Source organism: Heptranchias perlo, chromosome 34, assembly GCF_035084215.1.
Source record: "Heptranchias perlo isolate sHepPer1 chromosome 34, sHepPer1.hap1, whole genome shotgun sequence".
Lineage (NCBI taxonomy): Eukaryota > Metazoa > Chordata > Chondrichthyes > Hexanchiformes > Hexanchidae > Heptranchias > Heptranchias perlo.
Genome location: NC_090358.1, coordinates 12,834,418 through 12,861,480, shown reverse-complemented (window position 1 = coordinate 12,861,480; position 27,063 = coordinate 12,834,418). Strand labels below are relative to the sequence as shown.

At 37.9% G+C, this 27,063-nt stretch overlaps 1 protein-coding gene across 1 annotated transcript; it reads right to left on the bottom strand.

Annotated features, from left to right (window-relative positions):
• Positions 1 to 2,431: 2,431 nt before the first annotated feature.
• scg3 (secretogranin III) lies at positions 2,432 to 25,612 on the bottom strand. Its single transcript, XM_067971161.1, has 12 exons — positions 25,516 to 25,612; positions 24,450 to 24,502; positions 24,043 to 24,082; positions 23,704 to 23,922; positions 23,372 to 23,514; positions 21,839 to 22,000; positions 18,006 to 18,189; positions 17,328 to 17,444; positions 9,541 to 9,624; positions 9,298 to 9,411; positions 4,383 to 4,469; positions 2,432 to 3,571 (listed from the first exon to the last, which is right to left on the bottom strand). The coding sequence occupies exons 1-12, from the start codon at positions 25,610 to 25,612 to the stop codon at positions 3,453 to 3,455; spliced, it is 1,419 nt and encodes a 472-aa protein (XP_067827262.1). The 3' UTR covers positions 2,432 to 3,452.
• Between the last annotated feature and the right edge of the window lie 1,451 nt (positions 25,613 to 27,063).

Sequence of the window (27,063 nt, the reverse complement as noted above, 5' to 3'; positions counted from 1 at the left end):
TCTGAAGCGATGTGTTGCTTATATTTTACAGTGCGAAGAATTCAATACTTATCGTAATTTTGCCTCTTTATAGCACATTGCCATTTTGCCCAGTTGAGCTTCATACAGAGTTCATTGAGAGTTAGGGAAAGGTACATTATATGTAAGTGGTGAAGTAAGTACTGTGCACCTGTTTGCCAAAATAAAAATACCCAGTCCACTATCAGTTAGTTACAAAAAAAGTACATATAATCTTTGAGGAAAATGTGAAGCTGCATCTTAAAAATTAAGTGTTGAACTTTTGTTCTCTTTTGAGGAAATTACATTGGCCATTATTAAAATCAAATGTGAATAATTCTGTGTGCCCCTTGGTGTGAAAGAAATATGAATGCATATTAAATTCAGACTAATTTTAATTTGTTAGAATATGGAATTGAGTTTTAAACTCCCTCCTTAAAAAATACAGTAGAATTTGCACCAGAATTCTGAATTTAGAAGTCATTATTTACAATAGAAACCTTTGGATAAGGGTCACTGGACTGCCTGTCTGAAGCAACTATGACCATCTTTTAAAACTGTGTATTCAGCTGAAGTGTCCCATTCAATACTGCTTTCAAAAAGTGAACAGGTTAACTTTTTTTTAGGTTGGGTGCGATGAATGGTGTTGATCTCACTCGAAGATCTGACTTGGGGAAATTCTGAAGCCAGGAGTTAGTACCGAGCGCTGTTCTAACTTTCACCATGCTTATTCCCCATATAATGATGAGATTAGTAAGACCCCTCCAAATAGCTCTGCCATTGTCATCAGCACTTGTGCTTTGAACAAAAGTGCTAGGAAAGGGGAAGAAAAGGGTAAACACAAGGATTTCAAGGGTGAGGATAATTGTTTGTGATTTTTATTTTTTAAAGAAGAGTTGTGACATTTGTAGTGTGGAACAAGCAATGTCCATCCAAACAGACGCCTCCCCAACGTTCCTGATTTAAATGTAGACCCCACACCAATTCCTTAATGGGACACTGAAATGTTTCTCACCACATTTCCATCTCTGCAGAGGATATATTTTGGCTTGTCTCAGTTGTACAAAAAGCTGCTTGGGTTTTTGTGGTTTTCTTTCTAATCAAAACGAACATTTCCTAGTGTTTTCCAACAAAGCTTTGTTCACTTCATTGTAAGCTATTTGTTTCTTGAGGGAGAAATAATGTTCCAGATTCTGGTGTGAAACAAACAAAAGTTTTTTTTTAAATTTAAAAGTAACTTTTGTGTTGTGACTTGAAATACTGCCGGTATTGTAATAAAAACTGCTGGTTCCCCCTTTTTACCTTCAGCATCTCAACTACTGCTCCCTCCAATTGTAGTATCTGAGGGCCATGATAGATTTTTAAAATTACCAAATTGTATTTTTTAGGTAATATTTTTCATGCTGATGTTGGCTTTTAAAGAAATAAATAAAAGTCTAATAAAATGAATGGAATTCCTTTCAAATTTTTCTTTAAAGACAAATAAACATGATTTGTGTGGAGTTGGAGTGTTCTCAGCTTAGTGATTAATACACAATCTATTTCAAATGTTCTTAATCTTGACAAAGCGAAGAGTAAAAAGATTTTTTTAATGTTGTGCTCTGAGAGATAATCATGGGGAATAGAACACTTTCAATTTTGAGCATCCGACATTCTGTGGTCAGCTATAACAGTTAGATGCAAAGAAAATCTCCCTCTTCCTTGCAGTAACTATATGCTTCATTGTCAACTTGACAAGAACATCTTTAATGTGGCCCTGAGGTACATTTTCCATTTCGCAACAATCCTACAGACTCCGAGTACAATTGCCAATTAGGATTGAACTGGGAATAACTTTGTGCTGTGAACTTGTGCCCACTTATTACGGGATTGAGACTCCTCAGACTCATGTCATTACAGCCTGCAAAAACAGAAGACTGGTCACTTATTTTTGAGCTGGATAAATGTGCCTCCATCCAAGATGCTCCAAAGAATTGCTATATTTAACTTGTTTTGCACTGTTGCGTTATGTAATTGTAATATATATTTGTGGACAATTGTGAAAAAAATCTAGAAAATTAGTGATTTGGAGTGTCTCCACCCCTCCCCCAGACTTGTGTGAACTGGGGAGCCCATTTCAAATGGACAGTGAGGATCACTCTTGTTCCAGGATAACTTAACTATAAGTTTGTAAAGAAAACTCAAACAGTTTAATTGTTTTTTTTACATGACTTTGAAAATTTAACATATTTACACTTGAACAAAATACTTTTTGCGCTTTACTGACGACACATGAATGGGAGCCATTTACACGCACAAAGGACACAGGATTTTGCACACAATGCATTCAGATATCAACTCCACTATTGCTCATTCAGATAAGTGATACATTACTGTATTTTGTGTATACCCGCCCCCCCCCCCCCACTTCTATACACATTATTTTAGAGGACCAGTATATTGTGATTTTAATGATGGAGACACAAGTACATAAGAATCAGTTTGCAAAATCACAATTCAAGCAGTGGAGAGTGATGTTTCCACTCGTGTGACTCTCGTAACCTGTTACAGAAACCTTTTTTTTGGCAGAAAAAAGTCAGCATAGTTTTCTGAACAAAAGTACACTGACCAAGCTATCGAGCACAAGCCATTTACTGGCGTGGAAACAGAAGATACATTGGGAGTCTTTTGCAACTGAACACACTTCCAGTAACTGTTGGTATATTTTAAAAAATAAATCTACTGCAATTTGCTGAAAATGGCTAATTAAAGGAGACCGTTCAATGTATGATTTAAAATTCACCAGATGAATTGTCATTGCAAGTGATTGCTTCAGGAACATCGAGTCCAAAAGTAAATTAGAACTGGAAAGGAGAACCAGAATGCACATCTCTACCTTTCTGTAAAACTACCAGGAGTTGCATTTATGTGGTGATCACACACTGCCCAAACCGTGGCATGCATCAGAGGTTGGGGACTTTCTGTTAAAGATAACAAATAGAATTTACACTTGATTTGTTGTAATAAACCTTTCTGGGGGAGGCTCTGATCGCTGCTACAGTCCCTCGTTTTTGAAGATGGATGTCAAGATTTGAAAGCATTACCGCGTGCACTGGCCTAGTCGCACAACGAGCAGTTTCTATTCCAAAATAGGGTAAGTTAAGTAGGCTCTGGGGATTCCGTGAACCTGTGCTTCCAGCGGGGAGCCGCACTGGTGGAGCGACAGGTGCAGTACTATCTCCGACCTTGCATGTCTTCTCCACTGGGAATGTGGAATCATCTCCTTTTGCCTCCTGTTTCTATCAGCTCTCTGTTCCCCTATTCTAGCTTAGAACCTGCCTGATGCTGCAGAATAGCCAGGAAAATAAATCTATTATACACAGCCTAATATGAACTAGAAATAAGTAAAGTTGCAGTGCTGGCCATTGTTGAAAGGGTCTGAAAACCAGGACACTTCCCTTTGATAGTGGAGAATTTCACAGGCTATTGTAAATACGTTTGATGACATCCCCCTCTCCCTTCTCCAGGATTCCTTTCTGTACGTAGGCGTCAACTTGTTGATCAATGATGTCACGCAGTTTCTGAAGGTCGTACTCTGCAACAAATTATAAAACACCTATTTCAACACTAAGCTCACACAATGGTCTAGATGAAGGCTAGGCAGTATTTGGGAAGTGGAGAATCAATAAACACCTTCACCAAGTCGTATTATTTAGGTCTAGCTATCTAGAGGGAAAAGTTGATTGTATTCTCAACAGTTGGGTCCAAATAGTACTAATTGCTAATTAAGTGAGACTTATTTAAGTAGCTGACATATGGAAAATGTAATTATGCAATGTTGTAACTGATTTTTGTTTGCTTGAAGCCTCTTGTGGTCAAAATAACTGAAGTTGGCCACCTAATACAACATTTCTATAGGACACAATAAAAGACCATCATGCAGATTATGGTTGAAACTTTTCTTAAAGGGAGGGGATTTCTTTGAGTTTTCCTGGTTGCCTGACTTAAACTATACTCCACACATCATGGATAAATTAACTGAAAAGAATGAAACCCACTCCACCCAAAAGTCAGTATGATCCTCTCCTAGTTCAGATTTTGATTATTTTATTTCTAATAAGGAATGCAAATTAATTCCTTTTTGCATGCACAGTAAATCACAATATCTGGTACAAAATAAGTTGTGAATCTATTTTTCCATATATTGAAATAAACATACTAGAATGGAGATAGGCAAAGTCCTTTCCGTTAATGAGTCCTCAAGAATAATTTACAAAGTTGACTTTAAACCTCATTATCTCTCTACTGTTTATACATAGATCAATTAAATTTTTTTAAAATTGGGAATCTAGTCATTTTACTTAACTTCCGAGAACAATCTTGATCTCAGATACGGTCAAACGTACCTTCCCCATTTCCCTGCTTATTGTGCTTCTTCAGCCATTCAATATTCTTTCTGATCGCTGACAGGTAAGACTCTGTTTTGTCAAAATCTGCTGACCGTAAGGGGAAAAAAAAGCTTTTAGCTGTTGAATAATTAGGACACTGTCACATCTAGTCTTTAAAGGGACACTCTCTCACATAAAAGGTTTCTGTGTTTATGAAACATTACAACGCAGTTCATGTAAAACCATATTATTGCAAACACTGCATCTCATGCAAGTAATGTAAATGATACAGTGCTGTTTCAGCTGTGCTTTCACCCACTGACCATTATAGTGTTTCTAGGTAAACATTACAGTGCTCAGTGATGACAAAATGTATTACATGGCTCTAACTAATACCAAAATGGAACTGGTTGCAGATCACTGATGTAAACAAGTTTAGTTTCAAGCCAGTGTTTCACTAACATCCAAAGTATTACCTTTCTTCAATGCCACTTACAGAAATGCTCCTAAACCAGACACCTGCTTTCAATTTTTAAAAAAAATTGTTCATGGGATGTGGGTGTTGCTGGCAAGGCCAGCATTTATTGCCCATCCCTAATTGCCCTTGAGAAGGTGGTGGTGAGCAGCCTTCTTGAAACACTGAAGTCCATGTGGTAAAGGTTCTCCTACAGTGATGTTATATAGGGAGTTCCAGGATTTTGACCCAGCAATGATGAAGGAATGGCAATATATTTCCAAGTCGGGATGGTGTGTGACTTGGAGGGGAATGTGCAGGTGGTGTTGTTCCTATGTGCCTGCAGCCCTTGTCCTTCTAGGTGGTAGAGGTCGCAGGTTTGGGAGGTGCTGTCGAAGAATCCTTGGCGAGTTGCTCCAGTGCATCCTGTAGATGGTACATACTGCAGCTACGGTGTGCTGGTGGTGAAGGGAGTGAATGCTTAGGATGTTGGATGGGGTGCCAATCAAGCGGGCTGCTTTGTTACCATGATATTTTACAGATAGAGGAAAAAAATCACTGGGCTGATAGTTATATTCAAACTTTAGCAAATACTATAGTTTTAATCTTTTCACTTGCAGTATGAATGCATGGATAACCTTACTTTCTAATAGACTGAACAGCAACAGAAAAATAGGAAATAACAGTTTATTCCAGCTCTGGCACCAGCCCACAACGAAGTGGGTTATGAATGGAGGTATAGAGATGTACGGAGCAGCTAAAGGCCATAGGTGAATGGGATATGGGCTGAAAGTGGTCTTATTGTCACTAGGGACTGAGATGCAACTGACCCAAGTTCACTTCATGTAGGACCATCCTGGTCAGTAGAAAGGAGATTCTTATCCCATTAATTTGGACTGGGTTCAAACCCAGGCCCACATTGTGCTAATGGAAGTACACCCTGTATGTGTTTGATTTATAAAACATTTTAATGTGCAACTCAAAAGGGACTACCTATAGATTTGGAGCATAAATGTTCACAGAGCTTTATAAGTTCAACCTGTTCTGTTGAATAACCTGCAGTCCTTAATGTAGCTTTGCTTCTACAAATATTCTACCCTCGCCCCCAAAGAGTGCTTCATTTAGTGTCTTCATATGTAAATAATCTCACAAGTGTAAGAACTGAAATGTAGGGCACATTATTAAATAGCATCTAACATCATTAAAGATTGACAAGACAATGCAAGATGTAAGAGTTGGTCCTATTGTTAAAAGTAATCTTTAGGCTTTTACTATAGATCAATTATATGTAGGTTAGCACATATAATACTAATTATATGTACTAATATTAGTACATATAATTAGTAGTCTTTTGCAATACAAGTTATTCAACTTTACTGAGCATTTAAACAGCATTAAACTCTAATAATCATGTGTAGGTAGCAGCCTTCATCTTCAAACAAAATACTTTAGCTTGAATATTATTTTTGTGGGAAGTTTAGTCAAATAGTACCAATGTCCCTCTACAGGCTTTATCCATTGCTAGCTTGAATCAGTGGTCTCACTCTCGCCTCTATCAGAAGGTTGTTGGTTCAAGCCACACTCCAGGCCTTGAGTGCATAACCTAGGCTTGACACTTCATTGCAGTACTGAGTAAGTGTAGGAGTGAGGGGGTGCTGTATTGTTGGAGATGCTGAGACACTAAACTGAGGCCCATCTGCCTATTCAGGTGGATGTAAAAGACCCCACAGCACTATTTGAAGCAGAGCAGGGGAATTTTCCTGGTGTACTGACTATCATTTATTCTTCAATCTATACCACCAATATAGATTAACTGATTGATTATTTATCTTGTTTGCTGTTTGTGGGACTATGCTGTGTGCAAACTGGCTGCTGTATTTGCATACATAATAAGTGACTACACATTAAAAACAATTCATTGGCTGTGGAACACTTTGGGATGTCCTTTGGATGTAAAAGTGCAATGTAAATGCAAGTTCTTTCTTTAATTTAAGTTGTATTGACAGTCTAGATAGAATATAATAATGGGGATAAAAAACTCCTTTAGCAGAACCTATATTTTTCTTTCAGCTGCTGACGGACTTGTTATGTATGTCTCACATTTTCTGTTTTGATATTACAATAGATTACTATTTAATAAAACTAAATATAAAATGTCAAATAGCAATGTTCTAACAGATTTGGTACACAATGGGTAAAATAACATAGTACTTTTAGCATTATGATTCCAGCTTTTTTATCTATTTACATTTAGTGTTTAGAATTTACAATTTCCTGTTCCATCTTTTTCCATTTACAACATTGTTCCTTAGGATCATATGCTGGGAAAGTCCATTTTGTCTTCAAACGATTTTTTTTTAAATGGCTGCAGTGACCTTCTAGTTACTGTATTAGGACAGATTTTGTTCAACAGGCAGCTGGTAAGCACCTCAGGGGATTATATCGAGTGCATCTAATAGGACTGTGGCTTAGATCAGCCATAAGCAGAATTCCAAGTCAGACATGAAACAAACATTTTGTTTTCTAGCTCATGCACAGTGAGTATTACAACAACAGCAGCCTCAAATAAATATACAGAGAGGCCTTATTTCTTATAAATAGCAGTGACAAGGCTATTATTATTATTTGAAATTCAACCTCATACCTTGTTTCCAGAAGTGATCACTTATTAGAGGATGTGCTTAATGTACATCTTCACTCAGTGTGATTGGAAATGTCACTTTTAGAAATGTACTTGGCAAACATAGGCATAAATTATCATTGAATAATGAATTATTACAAATATAATATTTTCAAATATCATTGTTTTCTGTAAAGCCACATTGTCAAATAAGCCATTAGGATAAGGGCTCTATAATAGTAGAGATAAATTGACACAGAAAATCTGAAAAAAAAAATGCTGGTAATGCAGAACAGGTCCATCAGCATTTGCAAAAAAGGTTGGTTTTGAGTAGAGATCCTCTGTCATGATTCAGATGCTGACTGATCTGTGTATTTTGCAGCATCTTTTGTTTACATACATGAAACTGTACTCGTACATGAATACCAGACTAAGGAAGCAACGTCATGTTGGGGATTGCTCCAATTAGCATCACTATACATCCAAACCCCATACTTTGTATTCCTTCAAGGTATCAGTGAAAAGCTGCTAAGGCAATGACCCAATATGCTTATTCCTTTGACAGACGATTTACAATCTGCCCCATTATGAACTATGTCATCCATTTAATCTCTAATCCCTAAAGTAATCAACCAAAGCTCCAGAATATTCATCCATCCCCAAAATATTTAGTTTTCCTCTGCTGTCCCAATCATGTTAGCCTCGTCAGATAAAGAGAAACTTCATTCAGTATGGGGATAGAATCAAAATCGATGTAGACATCCCTAAAACCAGCTTCCAAATTCCAGCATCACAAATCATAGTGTTGTGAAGGGAGAGATCCCAAACTTTCCCTACTATTCTGATCTAGAACCATAGGCCTCACCTCTGCCTATGACTTGACAACTGTGTATGCACATGAATTATAAATTTACATTACATTACATTTTGCAAGCAGAGGCAATCTGTCATCATTTGCTGGTTTTTCAGGTTCTGACATACAAGGCTATTTGAGAATCATTCCTTATACAGCAGGTAGTGAATGAGGCTTTAATTCATCTGCTGCTTCTAAAGAAGCCATGGGACAGGTGGTGGCAGATCTGACCTATATTTCAATTATGGGTTAGCAACTTCCTGCAAGCAAGATTTGGAATTTTGTATCCTTGAAATCTTTTGGACAGAAGTAATTCTCAATGAGAGGAAGCAGTTTACTATTTACAATTCAATTTCGCTTACCTCTAGGACATCATGGACAGAATCTGATTATCTTCTGTCATGTGCACTACACTTTCAATCAGCAAAAGCAATCACTAGCTTGGGTATTGGCCAGGAATAAGAAGAAAACATGCAATTGCTGTACTCTGCTTTGCAACTGCTAATGCTTTCACCCTTTGGTTTATTTTCCAAATAGGTGATACCAACTTAGATTCAAAATTAGCTAAATCCTCTGATTAACTAAAAGCATCTCACAAAGCACCAGTTGGCCTAGCTGAGCACCATCTTGTCTGTAACCTAGCAGCTATTTCACTGATACATTAAAATGAATATCAAGTATGAGGTTTGGTTAAATAATGGAGTTAATTGGAGCAATTTTCAGCAGGAAGTGGCTTCCTTAGTGTGGTATTCACGTATGAATTAAAAGATCCACACTTCATTTGAACTTATAGTTTGCAAATTGAATGTAGTGATTCAAAGCACAATGCTCAGTCTAGCAGCAAAGTATTGGCATTGACTCACAGCTCTTGTTTAATAAAAGATGTGGTGCAGCACTCCTTAAACATACTGGTAGATAAGGAGGAAAAGTCTAACATTTGCATTTATTCAGTTGCTGTGCAGAGAGTAACAGCTCATGTTAAAGGGAATAATTGTGAACTGTGTACCTTTAGAATTCTCTGTTTTTTGTACTTCCTCTTTTGTAGAGTCGTCAGAACTTGCAGTGTCTTTCTCCAGCTTTCCAAAATTGTTCTTTGTGCTGTCTATGTCATCACTCCTATCTGCCAAAAGCAATTATACCTTATTTTAATATAAGACATGAATATTTGTACTTAAGGAATCCTTGGAGGGGATATAATTGTTTCAACGATTTAAAAAAAATTATATGTGCATTTGGATCACAACTTTACCTGCTGTTTCCTTATTCATGGCATACGTCTTGACTTTACCAAGCTTATTCTTTGTCTGCACGGCTATCATTGCATCCAGATTCTCTGTAAAAAAGTGTTAATTTTGACACAAATACAGAATGATCCACACTCTTTTCAAAACAATTTATAAATATAGACTCATGCAAACTGGCTACATGTGGGGATGAGGGATCTGGTTTGAAAACAAGGTTTTCTTTTATTCAAATCAATCAAAAACCAGACTTTTTCAAATCTTTTACCGTTCTCCTCTTCCTCCATCCCCCAAAAAAATCCTCTCTTGTAATCCTTGTGTAACATGTAAAAACATCTTCAACCAAATGTAAATTCCTCAACCAACTTAATAGTTATTGTGCTGTTGCTAACTCTTCAGCCACATCTCCTCTTTAAGATTCATCTGATGTTGGCTTCACCTTGATGCCTTGCCCAAGCCTTCAGGAATAAATGGTTTAGTCTTACTATGACAGCACTCAGTTTTTCCAGATTGATTCACCAAGCTGATCCAGATGGACATTCCAGGCTCCTGATTGATACTCAAGGGTCCAAGATACAGACTTATCTCTGTTGATGCTCCAGCCCCCAGATGCACTGACTGCCTAACAGACAAGAGTCTCCAGATAACAGATTACAGTGATATCTTTTTCCTCAACAGATGTTCAAATCCACAGAGAAAGCCAATTCCTACATAGTAGATCTCAAATAGCAGTATCTATTTCACTATTGTTTCTCTTTCCCCCTTCAAGATAGGCAGCCTGGGTCTAATAAAATATGCCATAAGCTCGTGTATATATATATAGGATAATCTACAGTTTTCTAGTATCTTAGACTTTGTTAAAGGAATTCATGTCTGATTTACTATATATAACCCAAACACACAATGTAGTTCAAAAGCAAATATAATTAATTATTACAAACTTTTTTACAGCTGTAGACTAACAGATAGTGGTGGATGGTTAAACAGCTACTCGACTTCATTTTTACACCTCACTTTTCATCTTAGAGTTAATGACAGGAGTAAATTAGTTTCATTTAGAAACTGCCAGTGTAAATGACATTGCTACAAATTGAATTTAAAGCCAGTGTTTCAAAGCAGACCATTCAGGTATCTAATAACAGCTGAATCACATTAGCTGCTCAGCATCGATTGAATCCTAACTAGACATACTGGTCTGGACATAAATGAGGACCAGTATCTAAGCAACCAAGGCTTCTATCTGCTGATTCCTGTGGAATCATGCTAAGCTGTCACTTTAGTTCCTATAGTAACTAGCACCCCATGTAGAATGGACTCATGTGAGGGTTTAGTATTTGCAGCCCCAATCGCTGATCTTGCCCAATATATCAAACATCTCTGAGTACATGTTTTTGCAATGCTTTGATTGTCATGACCAATATTATTATTGTTACCTAACTACAAGGTAGGTTTCTAAGGATCACTGGGTGTTGCTTTCTGTCTTTATGAATTTCCTTTGTTTTGTCAGAATTTGCTTAACTGTCTATTCATTTCAGCAGTGTCTGTGGCACTTTATGATTTATACAAGAACCTTCCTTGAAATTAAAAAAAACTCTCTGTAAATCCTTTTGGAAAATGTATGGTACAGTGTATAACTCAACATCAAGTTGGTCCTAAGGTTTGCAGATTTAAAATATGACTTAGTAAATCTGTATTACCAGCTTGATATGTGAGTGTAATTCTAATCTATTTATTATGATTTATGATTTTTAGCAAAATAATATAACCAGAACATAAAATAGAATTGTTATTTGCAATAATTATGTTTTATGTGTCTTGCAACAAAAAGTTTAACTATCTTCCATTCAATGGCTTATTGCATCATGTTCCAGAAGTGTATTAAATATGTGTGAGGAGGCATAAGGAGGGGTTGGGAGATAAAGACCATCACCCTTTCACCTCTGGTATCTATATTCAAATCCACCCCAGACTCCTAAGATAAAAGTCTCCTCTGTCTTCTGGCTGTAAGAATTCTATGTGAGAGCATTATTTAGCTTAGAGTGCTAAATATTTGGAATAAATTACTAAGCAAACATTGGGGTTATTTAAAACACAACTAGGTTCCATGACGAGAGAATGAATGTAGAAGAGAGTGAGTTTTGATGGGCCAATGATTTCATCCTTTGATTTTCTTATATTCTGCATATGAAATAAGTTTCATCTGACTCAGTCAAGTTTCTAGTGAGTGTGGGCCCGCAGTATAAAACTACCCCAATTTAGTACTAATCGGCATTAAATTGGCAATTTCACTCAAAAGGGCTGATATGAGGAATGGAAAAATGCTGTGCTTGTGAGTATCTGGGGTTTGGGCCTAGGGCACATTATTGGGGAAAGTTGAGCTTATTTATGCTTATCTGACTAGAAGTGCTTGATCTGACATTCGGTGCATGAAATGGAAAGTGTTCCATTCTCGAACAATAACATCCATCACTTTGTTGGGCAAAAACAATTCATCCAAAAAACTTTAAAAAATAAACAGAAGCCCCATCAGTGAGCTCAAATGTTATGCACGTACACGATGGGCATTTAAAGAGAGATTTGCATTTATATAATGCCTTATCACATTACTCAGAAATGTCTCAAAGCACTTGACATATAGAATTACATAGAAATTACAACACGGAAACAGACCCTCTGGCCCAATCAGTCTGTGTTGGTGTTTATCCTTCTCATGAGCATATGTCTGCTCTGTTCTAATATCACTCTTTCTCCAATCCTTCAACCACCTACCTAATCTATTCTTGAATGTTGACATGGTCCCTGCTCCAATCACTAACTCCAGTAGCGCATTCCACAGCCTCAAATCCCTCTGTTTTAAAATAAGTTTCTCTTGCTCCATCTCTTACATTTAATTTTATATCTAAGTCTCCTCATTCTAGGGCTCCACTGAAAACAGTCTGTTGCTATCTACACTGTCCTATCCCAAATGTGGATACCACTCCCTCTAGCTCTATATCCAAATAATTGATATGCACAGTAAACAGAACACTGTGGGATACATCTATCCACTTCCAACCACTATGAGAAACTGCCCTTAACTCCTCCTCTCTGTTTCCTACCTTCTAATCAGTTTTTATTTCAATTTGTTACCCTTCCCCTTATTCCATACTCCTTAATCTTCTCCTGTGTGGTACCATGGCAATGACGTTCTGAAAATCCACGTACACCACATCTACCACATTGATTGCATTTTTCTCATCCACCTTCTCAAAGGATCAATCAATAACTTTGAAGTATAGTGACTGTTGTTATGTAGACAAACGTGACAATCATTTTGGGCACAGCAAGTTCCCCCAACATTAATGCGATTAATAAAATGACGGTTAATCTGTTTCTGGTAACATTGGTTGAGGAAGGAACGTTGGCCAAGACTCACTGCTCTTCTTCAAGCAGTGCTATAGGATCTTTAATGTCAAATAGAACAGACATATTCAGTTTAAGGATGGCTGAAAGATGGCACCTCCAGCAAAGCAGCCTTGCCTCAGTGCTGCACTGGTGTGTCAGCTTCAATTGTGAGCTCCTGGTATGAACCTCAAATCCACAATTTTCCAGCTCAGTAATGACAGTGCTACCACCTGAGCCAAGGTGACACTTGGGAGGCTCAGGTCCTATGTATGGGGGTGGCTATGTTGAGTAATCTCTAAAATAACAAATATTAAAATGGGGACAGATGCTGGACTAATATTTAAGATTTTTATATAATTTTGAGCATTTCTGCTTTTATTGTTTTTCAATAAATTATCTAGAAATGATGTACTGTAAATGAAAATATGGTACTGTATAGATGAAAATACTATATTTTGTAATGGTCGATAAAGGCAGCTCTTTTAAAATGCTTCACTTTAAAGATTCAACTGCAAGGCTGTTGCATTGATAAGATTAATATTTAATGTGAACTTGATATGTTTTCCAGTAAAATGTGTATGCTCTATATTTATCAATGGCATCATTATGTTCTTGTGTGCCCTTGCGGTTGTGAAGGTGAATTTCAAAGTGATTTGCTGGTAGCTTATTGGAATTAATGATGAAGAAATCACAGCTTCTGTATGTTCTCCATGCCCGATATAATACTCCCCTTTACGGAATTTGATGCACTAAGCTCCTAATTTCCCCTTTGATGTTCAACCATGAGACTTTTACTTTCCAAGGGAAAAATTGGAGCCATGCGAAAAGTGTGAAGTGTACCATAAGATGACTCCTGGTTCCATCCCCACTTCTATGCACCATACACTTTAACATTGCAGTTGATTTCTAGTCATGCAGTGCCATATTACTGTAATCATGCTTGCCAGAGGCATGCAATGATATTTTCAAGTTACTTTGAATTACATTGAAAAATATTTTAAGGGATTGATTTCTTATCCTAAGCCTGCAATTTGGAGTTGGGGACTGACAGGAGGTAAAACTGTAGACAGTCTAAATGGCTATTGAGGAACTCAATTTGCCAGTCTTTCAATGTTTGCTTTGAATTTTTTTCAAATATTTTTCTTCCCTGCGAAAAGTGTGATCATATAATATGGTAGTAGAACAGTTAGAGAGTAGTTACAACCTAAAATATATAGACAGCAGAACTGAGAGAAGATGCAGAAATCAATAGCTTTTGCTGCAAGCTATTCACAAAGTGACTTTGGTCATATTGTGCACTAGATCCTAAAATAGAGTGTTGTAGTGATTGGGAAGGGGCTTGTACGTAATAGGATACAAGGTATAAATTGATTTCTAGGTTGTCAAATACCGTTGTGTCATTTTGCATCATCATCATAATATTGGCTACCACTCTGCATAACAGCCTAAGAAAGTCCAGAACAATCGCTCCATCCAGAGTCCGTGTACAATTGCTCTATCGCGGATTACCTCCAACCACCACAGTCTGTTGATTTCCTATTTTAAAAGTGTTAAGTTCCTTCCCTTACATCTCCCTGAAAAATAACAAGCAGCACTATTAACATTTCCATACCCTTCAATTCCTCAACATATGCTGATCCAATTCTCTTTTAAAGATGTCAATTGATCACAAATTAACTTTCTTCTCTGAAAGTCTGTTCACGTAACTGGGCTTGAAAATCCAATCATTGCAAAAACTTATAAAAGCACACTTGGTCACACTCGAATGGTTAATACTTGATATTGAAAATTAAACTTCATTATAATAGAAAACTGAAAATTTACCAAGCATGGTATACTTCTTCAAACTAATATTCAGGGTATTGTACTTATGTCTATACTTTCCCAGGATTATAGAAGCCACTGTTAATTCTGAAATTATATCACACTGAAAATTTTGATCTAATCTAATGGTTTTTAGCATAGCTGGTGCTCTTGTTCGTATTACACTTCTGAAACACTGACCATGAACACTTTGGTGAAGTATCTATCATTATCCTATACATTTCTAAAGCCTTTAATAGGACCTGACACAATGCACTTCTAAATCAAAGCTATGTTCATTACTATATAATTTCCTCTCAAATTGCTCAATCTGTGCTGTATTTGATGGCTCATTCTCTGACCTTTTTTCATTCCCAGGGCTCTGTCTTCACTCCCACTTTGTTCCTTCTTCATATCAATGGCCTGGGCAGCTAATCATCCAACTTCATCCTCTTTTTGACAGACGATTTCACACTACATTCATCAGAATCCTTCAGAAACATGCCTTCAGTCCGCACAAGTTCCAGTCCTGAATCAATATAATTTGATCTTTTCTTTGTCCTTTGTTGGGTTTGAAAAATCTTATTTCTTCTAATTTTTCAGACATGATTTATTCATGTCTCTTACAAATCTACCCAACAGCTCCAACTTTTACCTTTGATGTCTCCACCTTTTAGCCTTTTGTCTATCAAACATTTTTTGGCTTTACTATCTCCTCTGACCTCAACTCCCAATTCTCCTCCATTACCAGAGCTGTCTCCAAGAAGCTTGGTTTTCTTTTTCATGCTGTCTATTCCTTTCTCTCTTAACAACTCTTAATTCTCTCTGAAGCCCAAGTCTGCTCAAGACTTGAATGCTGGTCTTGTATCTGGGGAAGCTCTTCTGACACTTCTCTCACACTCAGAGACAGGATACAAGAAAAATGTTATCATCTGATAAGCAATCCCTTGCTCACCTTTAGCCCCCGATCTATTTCTCTCCATCACAACCTTTTTATTTCTCTCTGTTTTATCAGTTCTGCTATGGTTCAGTGCCCCTATGAACATGGCCCTCTTTGCTCCTTCTAAAGCTGTCTTGCATGTCGCTTCTTCCCCACCGTGTTGAAATAAAAACTCACTACATTATTTGTTACACTAAACTTATTCTTTACCAGGACTTCAAAACTGTCTCCTTGCCTCTCTCAGTATTTCCTTCCTTTTACAATCTCCAGGCTTTGAAAACCTAAATGTGGTGTCATCCATACCCTACTTCCTGATTTGCCTTATCTTCTCTTACAATTTTTAAACTTGGTGGAGTTCTGCACTGTTGTCCATCAATTTGGTTTCTCAGTTTAAAAAAAAGTGTGGCTTCATATATTAATATTTATAGAATACGGTTATATATTTCACATACAAATTAACATTTTGAATTAATTATTTCAATTTGCCAAACAGTAAACAGTTTCAACTACACACATACTTGTGCACTTTGAAACAAAAAGTTGTGACTTTTTCTGCATGTGTTTATAATTTTCATGGCAAACGTAGAAAGGGTTTATTTGTTATTTTAGGGAGAAAGTGTTATTTGTAAGACTAATTATAATCCCAAATGTTTTCTCACCTTTTGTTATACATAAACAGCATCAAGAGACAGAGCAAAATATTTTTAATACCAAGTATTTGCCAGGCTCTTCACATTATTTTCAGCCTGTGCTATATCGAGAAATAGGGCATGAGAAAAAATACTTGAAAGTAATCAAAAGAATAAATAATTAAGGATCTGCAAGGATCTATGGAAGCATTACAATGCATGTATTACTTAGCAACTGTAGAACTATACAGTGGAATTAATGAGAGGTTTAATTAAAAATCTGCCTTTGTTTGAACTGTTTGCTGCATAAACTTAAATGTGTAAAAGAGTCACGTAAAAGAATAAAATTCTGATTATAATTCTGTTATTTACATAATTGTAGGATCAGATAGAATGAGCACAGATGAGGAAGGCCATATTGTCCATCTTAACTCATTCATCCAGAATTTTAAAAACTCACATACTTTCCCATTGTGTCATCTAATTGTGTCTTGAATGAATCTAAGGTTTTGCCCTCCACTACCCTACTCCATCAATCATTACAAGTGTTGATCACTTTTTGCATGCAGAAGCTCTTATTAACCTTGGCCCAAAATTGTCCTTTTGGCATATGCCCCCCTAGTTCCATTGTCTTGATTTCAAAGTAGTGCTCCAGATTTGCTTTACCTATACCATTTAAGATTTTGTAGATTTCTGCATGGTCCCTTGTCAGTTGCCTTCTTTAAAGAGTAAAGAACCCCAGTTTTTCTGGTCCTTCCTTGTAACTCAATCCTTTGATGCCAGGGAGTCGTCTGGGAGAGGTACAAAATGTTTAAGAGAAAACCCTCTGAAAATTCTACCTGACTTTCAGAAGTAATCCAACAAGAACTCCAGGATATCAAACCTAACATTGCACCTACATATTCTTTATCCCTGGCTGGTTGCATAGTCTGCAGCGATCATATCCCTATCGTACTTGCAGGTAATGTTCCATAGCATATTTGATCATTAGACCACATAGAGCTAATGTAATCTATGTATTATTTGAACGTATTCTCACCCAAGTATGAAACCCCTTCTTCGGGTGTTATTGTTCCGTATTTCACCATCATCTTCACAAAATCAATTAAGGTCTTCATTATGGTTATTAAAGTTTCTTTTTCCTTTGCATCTTGCTCTGTGTTAATGAAAGATAATTAGAAGTGCTGTGTAAAACTTGTATGCAACATACAGGTTTAAATTGTTTTCAATAAATCCAGAAGAATATGATGTAGGTTTAAAATGCACGTCTCAATATTTTGAGCAGCAAAGAGATGGTCTGGTTGAAGCGACTGCATTAATTTTGACATTTATTTTACCATATTATTTTTCAGTGATTAAATAACTGAGAGCCAGTGCCTATAAATAATATTATGACGTAGAATGGAAAAATATTGGTTCAGAAAGCAATACGTTACTAGCAAGTTTTTTTGCTACTAAAATTAATTCGTAGTGTTGGTCCAGCCATTTTCTCAAGATCATACTGATGGCTGTCGGGGCTTCATTGCTGCAAAAGGATAGATTCTTAAATTCCAGCATTAAATGCTACTGTTCACCTCATCCAGGCTGACTATCACTGCCACTGACATCAACCTAGGTCTAGTGAGTTGGCTGCTCATCAATCTGACATTAAAATCATAATGCATTAATAATTAAAATAATGATTTGATTTCTGAGATTAAACTAATATCTTAATTACCTGTGTTCAAACTCTTCAGCAGGTTGTAGAAGTTTGGAAAATACTGAAGATCATGCAGGTCATCGGTGACTGGTGCACTGCTTCTTTGATTCATGTCGTTGGTTGAGACCCGGCTATTGTCCAGAGCACCATTGATCTTCTCCTTCACAAGGTCATCTTCATTCTTCTTAGGTTTTTTCATTTCCTGTGAAAAGGTGAGAAAGTCAAAAAAAAAGCAATACATATTCTCATGAACAGCTATTCATTAGCGTTCGTTAGAGCTGGGCCATTCAGGAGCAAAATCAGGAAGCACTTCTTCACACAAAGGGTGGTAGAAATTTGGAACCCTCTCCCTCAAAAGGCTGTGGATGCTGGGGGACAATTGGAGCCTTCAAGACTGAGATCGATAGATTTCCTACGGAACTCTGATGGTCAATGGGGAGGTTCTGTGTCGTGCAGGAAATTTAAATCCACTCATTTAACTGCAAAAGCAGAGAGGCTCACCACCAACCAACACGTTCTAGCCAAGTGTCTGCCTGAGAGGCAGCTGTGTGAGAATGGAGCTGCATTACACGCAAAAAATAATATTGAGGAAGCAGTTCCTCCCCCTAAGTTAACACCTATGACAGTATTTCAGTGTGGTATTTATGGAGATCTCAGGGCAGTTGATTACACAGAGTATGATGGAGTGGTAGTACATGGGTTCATGTCAGCATTTCCCATTGAGGAGAGTTCTCGATGCTAACCTAGCCAGGACATTGTGGAGAAGCAGTGAGTGGCACTGATGCACCCTCTCCGTGTGGAGGAGATGAATACTGGAGTGATGAATGAAGTCATTTGTACTTGAGTAGCTCTTGGCAGTTAGTTTAAAAAGGGAATTGGCAAAATCCTGGGAACAATAACCCGGCTCATTCCCTCTTGGTCACAAACTGGAGGCTGGGTTGGGAAGCATTAAAATTGTGTTTTAGCGGAGCATCTCTGAAGTATATTTTCAGTTATTTTTTCTTTAAAGCATTATAGTATAACACCAGCACATAGTTTCACTCCGTAATAGTCACTGCACTCCGAAAATTAATTCAATACCTGCAGTGTTTTGGGTGGTATTAGCAACATGATAGGATGCATATAAATGCAGGTATTGTTATAATTTTTAATATTTTATTTTTAGAAATCAAAACATGTGTACATTTTTTTTGATGGAAGTATTTTGTCTTACATTGGGCACCGTTCCCATTTAGGAGGACAGCAAATAGACTTGTTCTGAAGTCCCTCCCACCTGAAATCAGCTGGTTCGGGGTGCAATAAGAGAATGAGTCCAGTGTGAATATTCCCTCCATCTCTATGAGGAAGCACCTGGCCTCTGCTCACTAGCTCTCTGCAGTGATTTGGCTCAGACAGGCAACTCTGTTGGGAACATAGGTACAGGAGTAGGTCATTCAGCCCCTCAAGCCTTTTCTGCCATTCAATTTGATCATGGCTGATCTGTATCGTAACTCCATCTACCCACCTTAGTTCTGTAACCCTTAATACCCTTGCCTGTTGGTGGTGATAGTTTGAATCCTTGTCCAATATGTTGGTGCTCCAGTGTGTCTGTCAACATATCTTAACTGGGCTTGCGATACACACATTAAGAAAAAAAGAATTTGCATTTATATAGCACCTTTCATGACCTCAGGATGTCCCAGAGTGCTTTACAGTTAATGAAGTACTTTTTTCTGAAATGTAGTCACTGTGGAGGGAAATATTGCAGATAATTTGCACACACTGAGGTCCCACAAACAGCAGTGAGATAAATTACCTGATAATCTGTTTTAGTGATGTTGGGATCTTTTACATTCACCTGAGAGGGTAGACTTGGTTTAAAGTTTCATCTGAAAGACGGCACCTCTGACAGTGCAGCATTCCCTCAATACTGCAGTGAAGTGCCAGCCTAGAATGTGTGCTCTAATCACTGGAGTGGGGTTTGAATGCACAACCCATCTGACTCAGAGGTGAGAGTGCTACCCACTGCGTCATGGCTGACACCTAATATTTTATGTAAAACTAATCAAGCAAGAAAAGCTTCTACATAAACAGAATTTTGCTGCTGGCCATTTGAAATTTTAAAGTAATGCTTGTGTTCTGTAAATAATGAAGATAATTATGCAAACTGTAAGGATGATGTAATCAGCACTGTGCAGTTGTCAAGGACTCATGAATGAGAAAATCCTTTATGGTTTATTGTCCAATTCAAGAGGGGAAATGTTGTAACTGTTCTGACCAATAATATATTCTATTTAAAAACATTTGTAGGACTGTTTTGTCCTGGAAACAGTCATTTTAATAAGTATTTATGTCTTTTTTTCTAAATAAAAATCAGCGACCAGTGCTTTGAGATTTCACTTGTTCACTGCAATTCCACGCCATTGGACATATGGGCCTGGAGTTTCCGCTTTGGGCACAATTGGCATTTGGGCACAATCTGCACAATCTGCATAAAATCTGCCTTGAAACAGTGCAATTCAGCAGCTTAACATAGCGTAATGGTTTATTCATTCTTTTTGCAATCAGGAATATTCATTGATGTATTTAAGAGTGGTAACCTAGTGCAGTTTTATTAATACAACTGAAAGTAACATTAAACTCAGGCCACGACTGCCCTCTCAGGTGGACGTAAAAGATCCCATGACACTATTTCGAAGAAGAGCTGGGGAATTCTCCCTGGTGTCCTGGCCAACATTTACAAACAGCTGCAGGCGAACGCAATCGGCTGAAACTCACCAACCATGTTGTTTCGAGCGGGGGAGGCGTGGCCTGTTTTGTGGGCAGGGCTAGTATCGGTGCGATTTTTGTTAAGCCAACGCAAAACATCACGGAAATTCGAATCGCACTGGGTGGAAATTATGCTCAGCGTAAATCGAAATTCTGCGATGTTTTGCACTGATTTGGCCGGATTGCGCTGAAAATGCCAGCACACTCGAGCGGCAACTCTGGGTCATAATGTTCACTTCCACTGATATTTCTGCATAAATATTACCAGCAAGACATTATTATTTTTCATTATTAAGGATTCGGCACTTACATTTATTTATATATGATTTCTTTAGGCCCCTGCTACTTCCTAATAGCTTATTTTATTTTTTTCAGTCTGTTTTCTCCCCCTCTCTCTTCTCAAAATGTTAACTCTTTACTAGGATATAGTTCCATGGGTTCCATACCTTCTCTGGTAGCTCATCAAAGTGGCCATTATTCATGAGTGCGCTATTCAATTGTGGAGAACATCACAGCTAAGCCTGCCTGTTGTGCTCACTTGACATGCGCATAAGCACTCATCCAGCAGGGGTCACTGTATAGCAATCAGGAGTGGAAATCCCCTCCCTGACCCATGGGTGTCAAGGTCAATTATACCACCTTTACCTCCACCCTGTCTGAGATCATCTAACCCGGCACAGACTGGGGGCTCAGCCTGGGACCCTCATGATCAGTATGGCTCAGCACTCAGTGGTAGAACTCATTGAACAATTGGAGAAGGTTGTTTTATTCTTTAACTGGTAATTTATGATGATGTTGATCATGAATGGTCAATGCCTTGCCAAAAAGTAGTAGCTTTTAGTTCTAACCGACCAAATACTGGTAGAAGGGTGGGAGGGGGCTTATGTGGAGCATAAACACCAGCATGGACCTGCTGGGCTGTTTCTGTGCTGTACATTCTATGTAATATGTTCAGTTTGGGCAGAGAACACAAATAATCCTCTTGATGGAATGTACAGTCCTCTGACACTAAAGCAATCAAGCTTTCCGCATAGATAACCAGTCGTATTGGAGCTATACGCTGTCTAGGAAAGTAAATTGGCAATTTGCTTTAATGAACTTGCCATTTTCTCCTCTTCTCTTTCATTCATGTCATCATCTGTCTTCATACCAGGGTAATCGATCCCTTCAACCTCCACTTCATTCTTACTGGCTTCATTGGCAATAAGTTGTTGCAGTGCTACTGCTACTTCATCCTCCAGGTTGTAAGCCTGACTTTCTGTTATCTATAACAAGAATATATCGATATTATAATAGGTACAAATAGTAAATATATAAATAATGTTTCATTTTCTACTTTTTCCCAATTTGCCCCCTTCCAAAAAGCACTGGTTTCTGCTGAAGTACAGTTCCCACAGCCACTGACAGTACTCTAGCCTTACACATGACCATTTGAGTGTGGTACTTGTGAGATTTGAAAAGCTATTTGGCCATGGAGGGCATGACATATGAGCCTGATTCTATTCTCACCCAACATTCACATTTTCTTGGATAGTGATCAGGTGCCCTAACTAATTTTCCTGCTCCTAATTCAGCAGAAAGCAGGAACTGAAACTGAGGCCTTCCTAGTCACAAATATCCATGTTTATAAAGTCTCCTGTACTTAGCGGAAGACGGTGTAAAACCAGACACAGTCAAGAAAATGACAAACCCTACTTATCCACAGCGTTTTAAAGTGAGAGAAAGCAACAAGGCAAAGGAAACAGTCAAATAGGAAGAAACAGCAGCAAAAGAAGCAGAAATAACTGCAGACCAAAGGCACTCCACTAGAGGGAAGAGAGAAGGAAGAAAAAGAACTGAAAGAGCTCACTAAAGAGTCTGAGCAACAAAGAGAAGAGCAAGAGAGAAAAAAACAAAGGCAAATATTCATTTGCTTTCTGTTTTCTTTAGTATTTTCATGTGTTTATTCTTGTGCGGGGGCGCTGTTTGTTTCACTGTTTATTTCTATACTTTTCTTGGTCTTTCATATTTATACAGACAAAAACATCAACTGATTAACCGAAAATGATAAAGGTAAATTGCTTCTATAGAAATGCAGATGTTCTTATTTTGTGGTAAAGAGACAGACATCCAGGAATTTCCCCTCCATGTTCTTTAGCTTGACCTTAATGACCCGCCCCCTAAAATCATCTCTGCCTTGCATTGCCGGGAGTGTCGAGTTGCTAAAAATGTAGGCCGGCTTCTTAATGCTAATAGCCGTGGATGATGTTTTTCTAACCAGTAATACCTGAAATTCAGTCGTTAATAATCTTCAATACAAAAAACCGCGTGTTTTAAGGTTTTAAATGTATGACCTCGTTTCTTGTACTCAACGATATTTTTCATGTCTTCTCAATTTTTATATTAAAATGATTCTCTTGCAATTTTTCTTTGATATCCCCGGGGCACATATGGCATTGCAATTAACTGTCAGGGAGTTAGCAATGATCCGGAAGAATGGTTTTGAATCACGCATCCGAGTTGATTCAGTGTTATTCTACTGTCCAGTTTCATGTTGACTTCTGCCTGTATGATCGGTCGATACTAAATGCTCTTTCTTGTTTGATTGCAGAGGATCTGTTTATAAACTTGTTTTAGTTTTTTTTTTAGACACCTACCAATCCCAGGTTTAGGAGCTTGGAAACGATCTTGTCAAACACCCCTCTATCGTTTTCTTCATAGATCCTGTTGGCGATCTTCTGGACAATATCTTCTGCCGTTAAAGGTGTCCCGTCCAGTTGGTGAAGACCATCTGGGTCATCTGCAAGGATAAACGTCACCAGATCATAATAATGGTTTAAGGCTTAGAGTTTATTTTAGAACTTAAGAAACAATAATGATATACCCCAAACATGCAAGCGCAGTGCACACATAGACGAACTGAACCCGTACGAAAGCAAGTACATGACAAATGAAAAGAAGACAATTATTTAAATTAAAAGGACGAGACCTTCATCTTTGTAACCCATTGCATTTTTGGTGGAATCATCATAGTCCTCCGCTAGTCTTCTGCTTTTGGTTGAATCTGCAATGCCGGAGGGAGGCGAGGGACCACTCAGAGAGTTGCTTGTGGAATAGTCTCTCTTTTCACTTCTTTCTTTTTCTGCCAAGGATTTGAGCAGAATGAAGTCATCTGCAGCCGAATCATTCTGTAGCAGGACCTTGTGCTCTGGAAGGATATCAAATCGATACGATGGGCAGAGGTGAAAAGTAACCGAGAATAAGTCTGAAGTATTGGCTTGTGATGCATTAATAATCTACCCAACAAAAAAAGAATGATCTTATTTACCTGTAGAGGTTGACTGGCCGACCCGTCCGGCTTCAGCAATCTACAGGGAGGGAGAAAAGTCAAATTTAAAAAGTGAATTTTAATATTGGGCTGCTTGGTGGTTCCTCCAAATCAACTTTAAGAGATTCAATGACAGAAGACCCAGATTATACAGTGTTTGGGTTAGTTAGGATATGTATCAATACAAGATGCCATTCACCAATATATGCCCCAAAAGGATATGTTTGAACACGACGAAAAATTGCAATGCAGTCATTTTAAAGCAGATTTTAAAAGGGGGCAGTGTCACCAATGATCAGTTTGTGAAGACATTAAATTAAGTAATAAAGACATATTTAGTGAAAATTTGAAATAACGTATCAAGTTTTATGTCTGAAGTAATGCGACACTGTCTTGGAATCATTTACCTGTTCTTCTACTGGTCTTTCCGCTGATAATTCCCGGTTGTATACAGCTTTGTCTGGAACAAATGGAGTAAGTGTGATTTTAACTGTGAATGAGAAATAACCAATGTGTGTTTCTATACATAGAATAGTCAACACAGCTTCTAAACATTTGGGTACCAAAGGCACATCTTTTTGTTTACATCAACTGTCGGCTATAAATTGGAACAACTGAACCCTCGATATTTGCAAACCTTATTTATGCAAATTTCTACCAATTGCTTGACAAATGAAAACTACCAAGTTTCAGGGTTACTCCTTCCTGGTCAACAATGGTGTTATCAGTTCTGTTATTAGCAAGTGTGCCGGTTAAATTTGCTCTATTGCACATTATAGTACTGTATCGGCATTATTGGTGAAAGCACATAAATTGTCAGGATTCTTGACATGGGACTGTTTGGTTATTTCTAACTATTTTGAGATCAAAATGTCACAGACCCGTAGTCTACGTACAATTATAAATAGCCCATTGGTCTCAATGCGTCGTGATAATGGGAAAATTACAGCACAATACAGATCAATTCTAAGCCTTCATTAAAATCCTCAATTTGTTCGACAAATGTGACTGAATATTTCTAACATAATCGGATTAACCATGTCGACGGATTGACATCTCAACAGTGCCGAAAATAGAACAGGGCACTGGGAAAGCCCGTTGTGCTTAGTAACGAGATGGAGCCTTCGGTTGAAATATTTACGAACTAGTAACAGATTCAAATAAATTCACGTGATTTCAGGGTAATTGCAGCACACAACTCATCATTGGATGGACCAGCCTGACTATATTTATCGAGTAAAATCTGATATCTTGGAAACAATAGCAACACCCTGGCAGACCAGCCTTACTGCAACGGTATCACCATCGCCTTGTTAACAGGACTCGGAGACACAAAAGACTGGCCCAGAAATAATATTTAAATGTTTAAAGGCCAAGTGACTTCAACTATGTCATCAATCCACATAAATAGTTTATATTCTTCTATTCGATCAAGAATTCTTTAATAATTTTTGCATCTGAAACGGGACTTACCTTTCGGTCCTTCGGGTGTAGGGAATGCATGGATCTGATATAAAACTAATGCAAACGCCTGGAAAAAGAATACAAATGCTGCATATCTGGAAGTCATCGCTCGAGAGAAGGTTATCGGCGTCCTTTGCGGGCGCTTTCCAGCAAGACCTTCGCGTTGGACCCGTCCGCCTGCAGATTAACTGGGGCTTCGGTTTCAGCACTCTGGAGAGCGCAGTAGGACAAGAGCTGGAGAATGGGCTGAGTGGCGCTGTTCTGCCGGTGGATGAGCCTGGGGACTGGAGCTCGTCTCCTTGACAGCTTGCAGGGGGTGGGCTCCATGCAAAAATCCACCCTTGTGCGTCAGCCCACTCTCAAACCTGCGTCACCCAACAACAAAAAAAAAAGCTCCAACTGCTCAAGATGTTTCCACTTCGTTGACGGTCCGTCGAGAGGCAGCCGGAGATTTCCTGTGTTTAGGCGTCTTTCATTGTTTTTCCATGATATAAAAGCACTGAATCCTGAACAATTCCATGACAAAAGGAGGCGTGCGTAAATAAATAAAATTAGAAAATATTTTATTTATAGCGCGCCTCCATTCATTGCTCGATCAACACAACAGAACGATGATAAATGTTTTTAGTTTCCAACATTTCCGAAGAAAATCTTTACATTCAGGTGAATGAAAAGGCGTAGCATAAATTAATAAAGGAAAGTGCTGATAGGATTCTCCTCAAACCCCTCTCTTTCAAACGTGGCTAGGGTTCATTATACTGATTCCTTTAATGCATTAGAAAAACAACTTCTATTGTATACACATTAGGGAAATGTTTACTTCGGTTAAAAACCAGAATATCATTTTAAAAAATAGTCGTAAGTGTTTATATCAACACAAAATAAAATCAAAATACTGCTGTAAATCTGAAATAAAAATAGAAAAGGCTGGAAACACTCAGCAGGTCAGGCAGCATCTGTGGAGAGAGAAACAGAATTAACGTTTTAGGTCGATGAACTTTCATCAGAACTGGAAGATGTTAGAAATGAACAGTTTTAAAGCAAATACAGAGCCAGGGAAAAGGGGGACCAGAAAAGAACAAATGGGAGAGGTCTCTGATAAAGTTGAGGGCAGGAGTGATTAAATGAGAAAAGGAATGACAGTGCAAGGCAAAACAGGGTGATAATGGGAGCTAATGCTGTTTATATCAGGCAGTGTTTCCGGGCTAGGGGTCTTTAATGGTTAGTTTTGTGTTTACTTAAGTAGATGCAGAAGGTGTTTAACAAATTGGCAGAACTGCCTTCGTCAAATCTGAGGAAAAACTAGAATTGAATGCCATTTTACCAAAGAAAAACTTAATTTTAAAATAAATATTTTGAATGAAAATGCATTCGAGAATGGATTCATCGTAAAGTAAATTATTTTATCCGGGAAAAGCTGATGAGGACTCCACCACAGATATATAATTGGTAAGGTGAATGGCAACTGGCATTTAATAATGTGAAAAGTAAATTAACACACATCTTGAAAGCAGCAAATAGGACCACACAACCAAACGTTGGTCATTGGAAAAAAAG

Coding starts and splice junctions, on each gene's coding strand:
- scg3 (XM_067971161.1), bottom strand. CDS start 25,612: ATGACTTCCAGATATGCAGCATTTGTATTCTTTTTCCAGGCGTTTGCA. Junction 23,515..23,703: donor AATGGGTTACAAAGATGAAG/GTCTCGTCCTTT, acceptor TTATCCTTGCAG/ATGACCCAGATGGTCTTCAC. Junction 4,470..9,297: donor AAAAACAGAGAATTCTAAAG/GTACACAGTTCA, acceptor TACGGTCAGCAG/ATTTTGACAAAACAGAGTCT.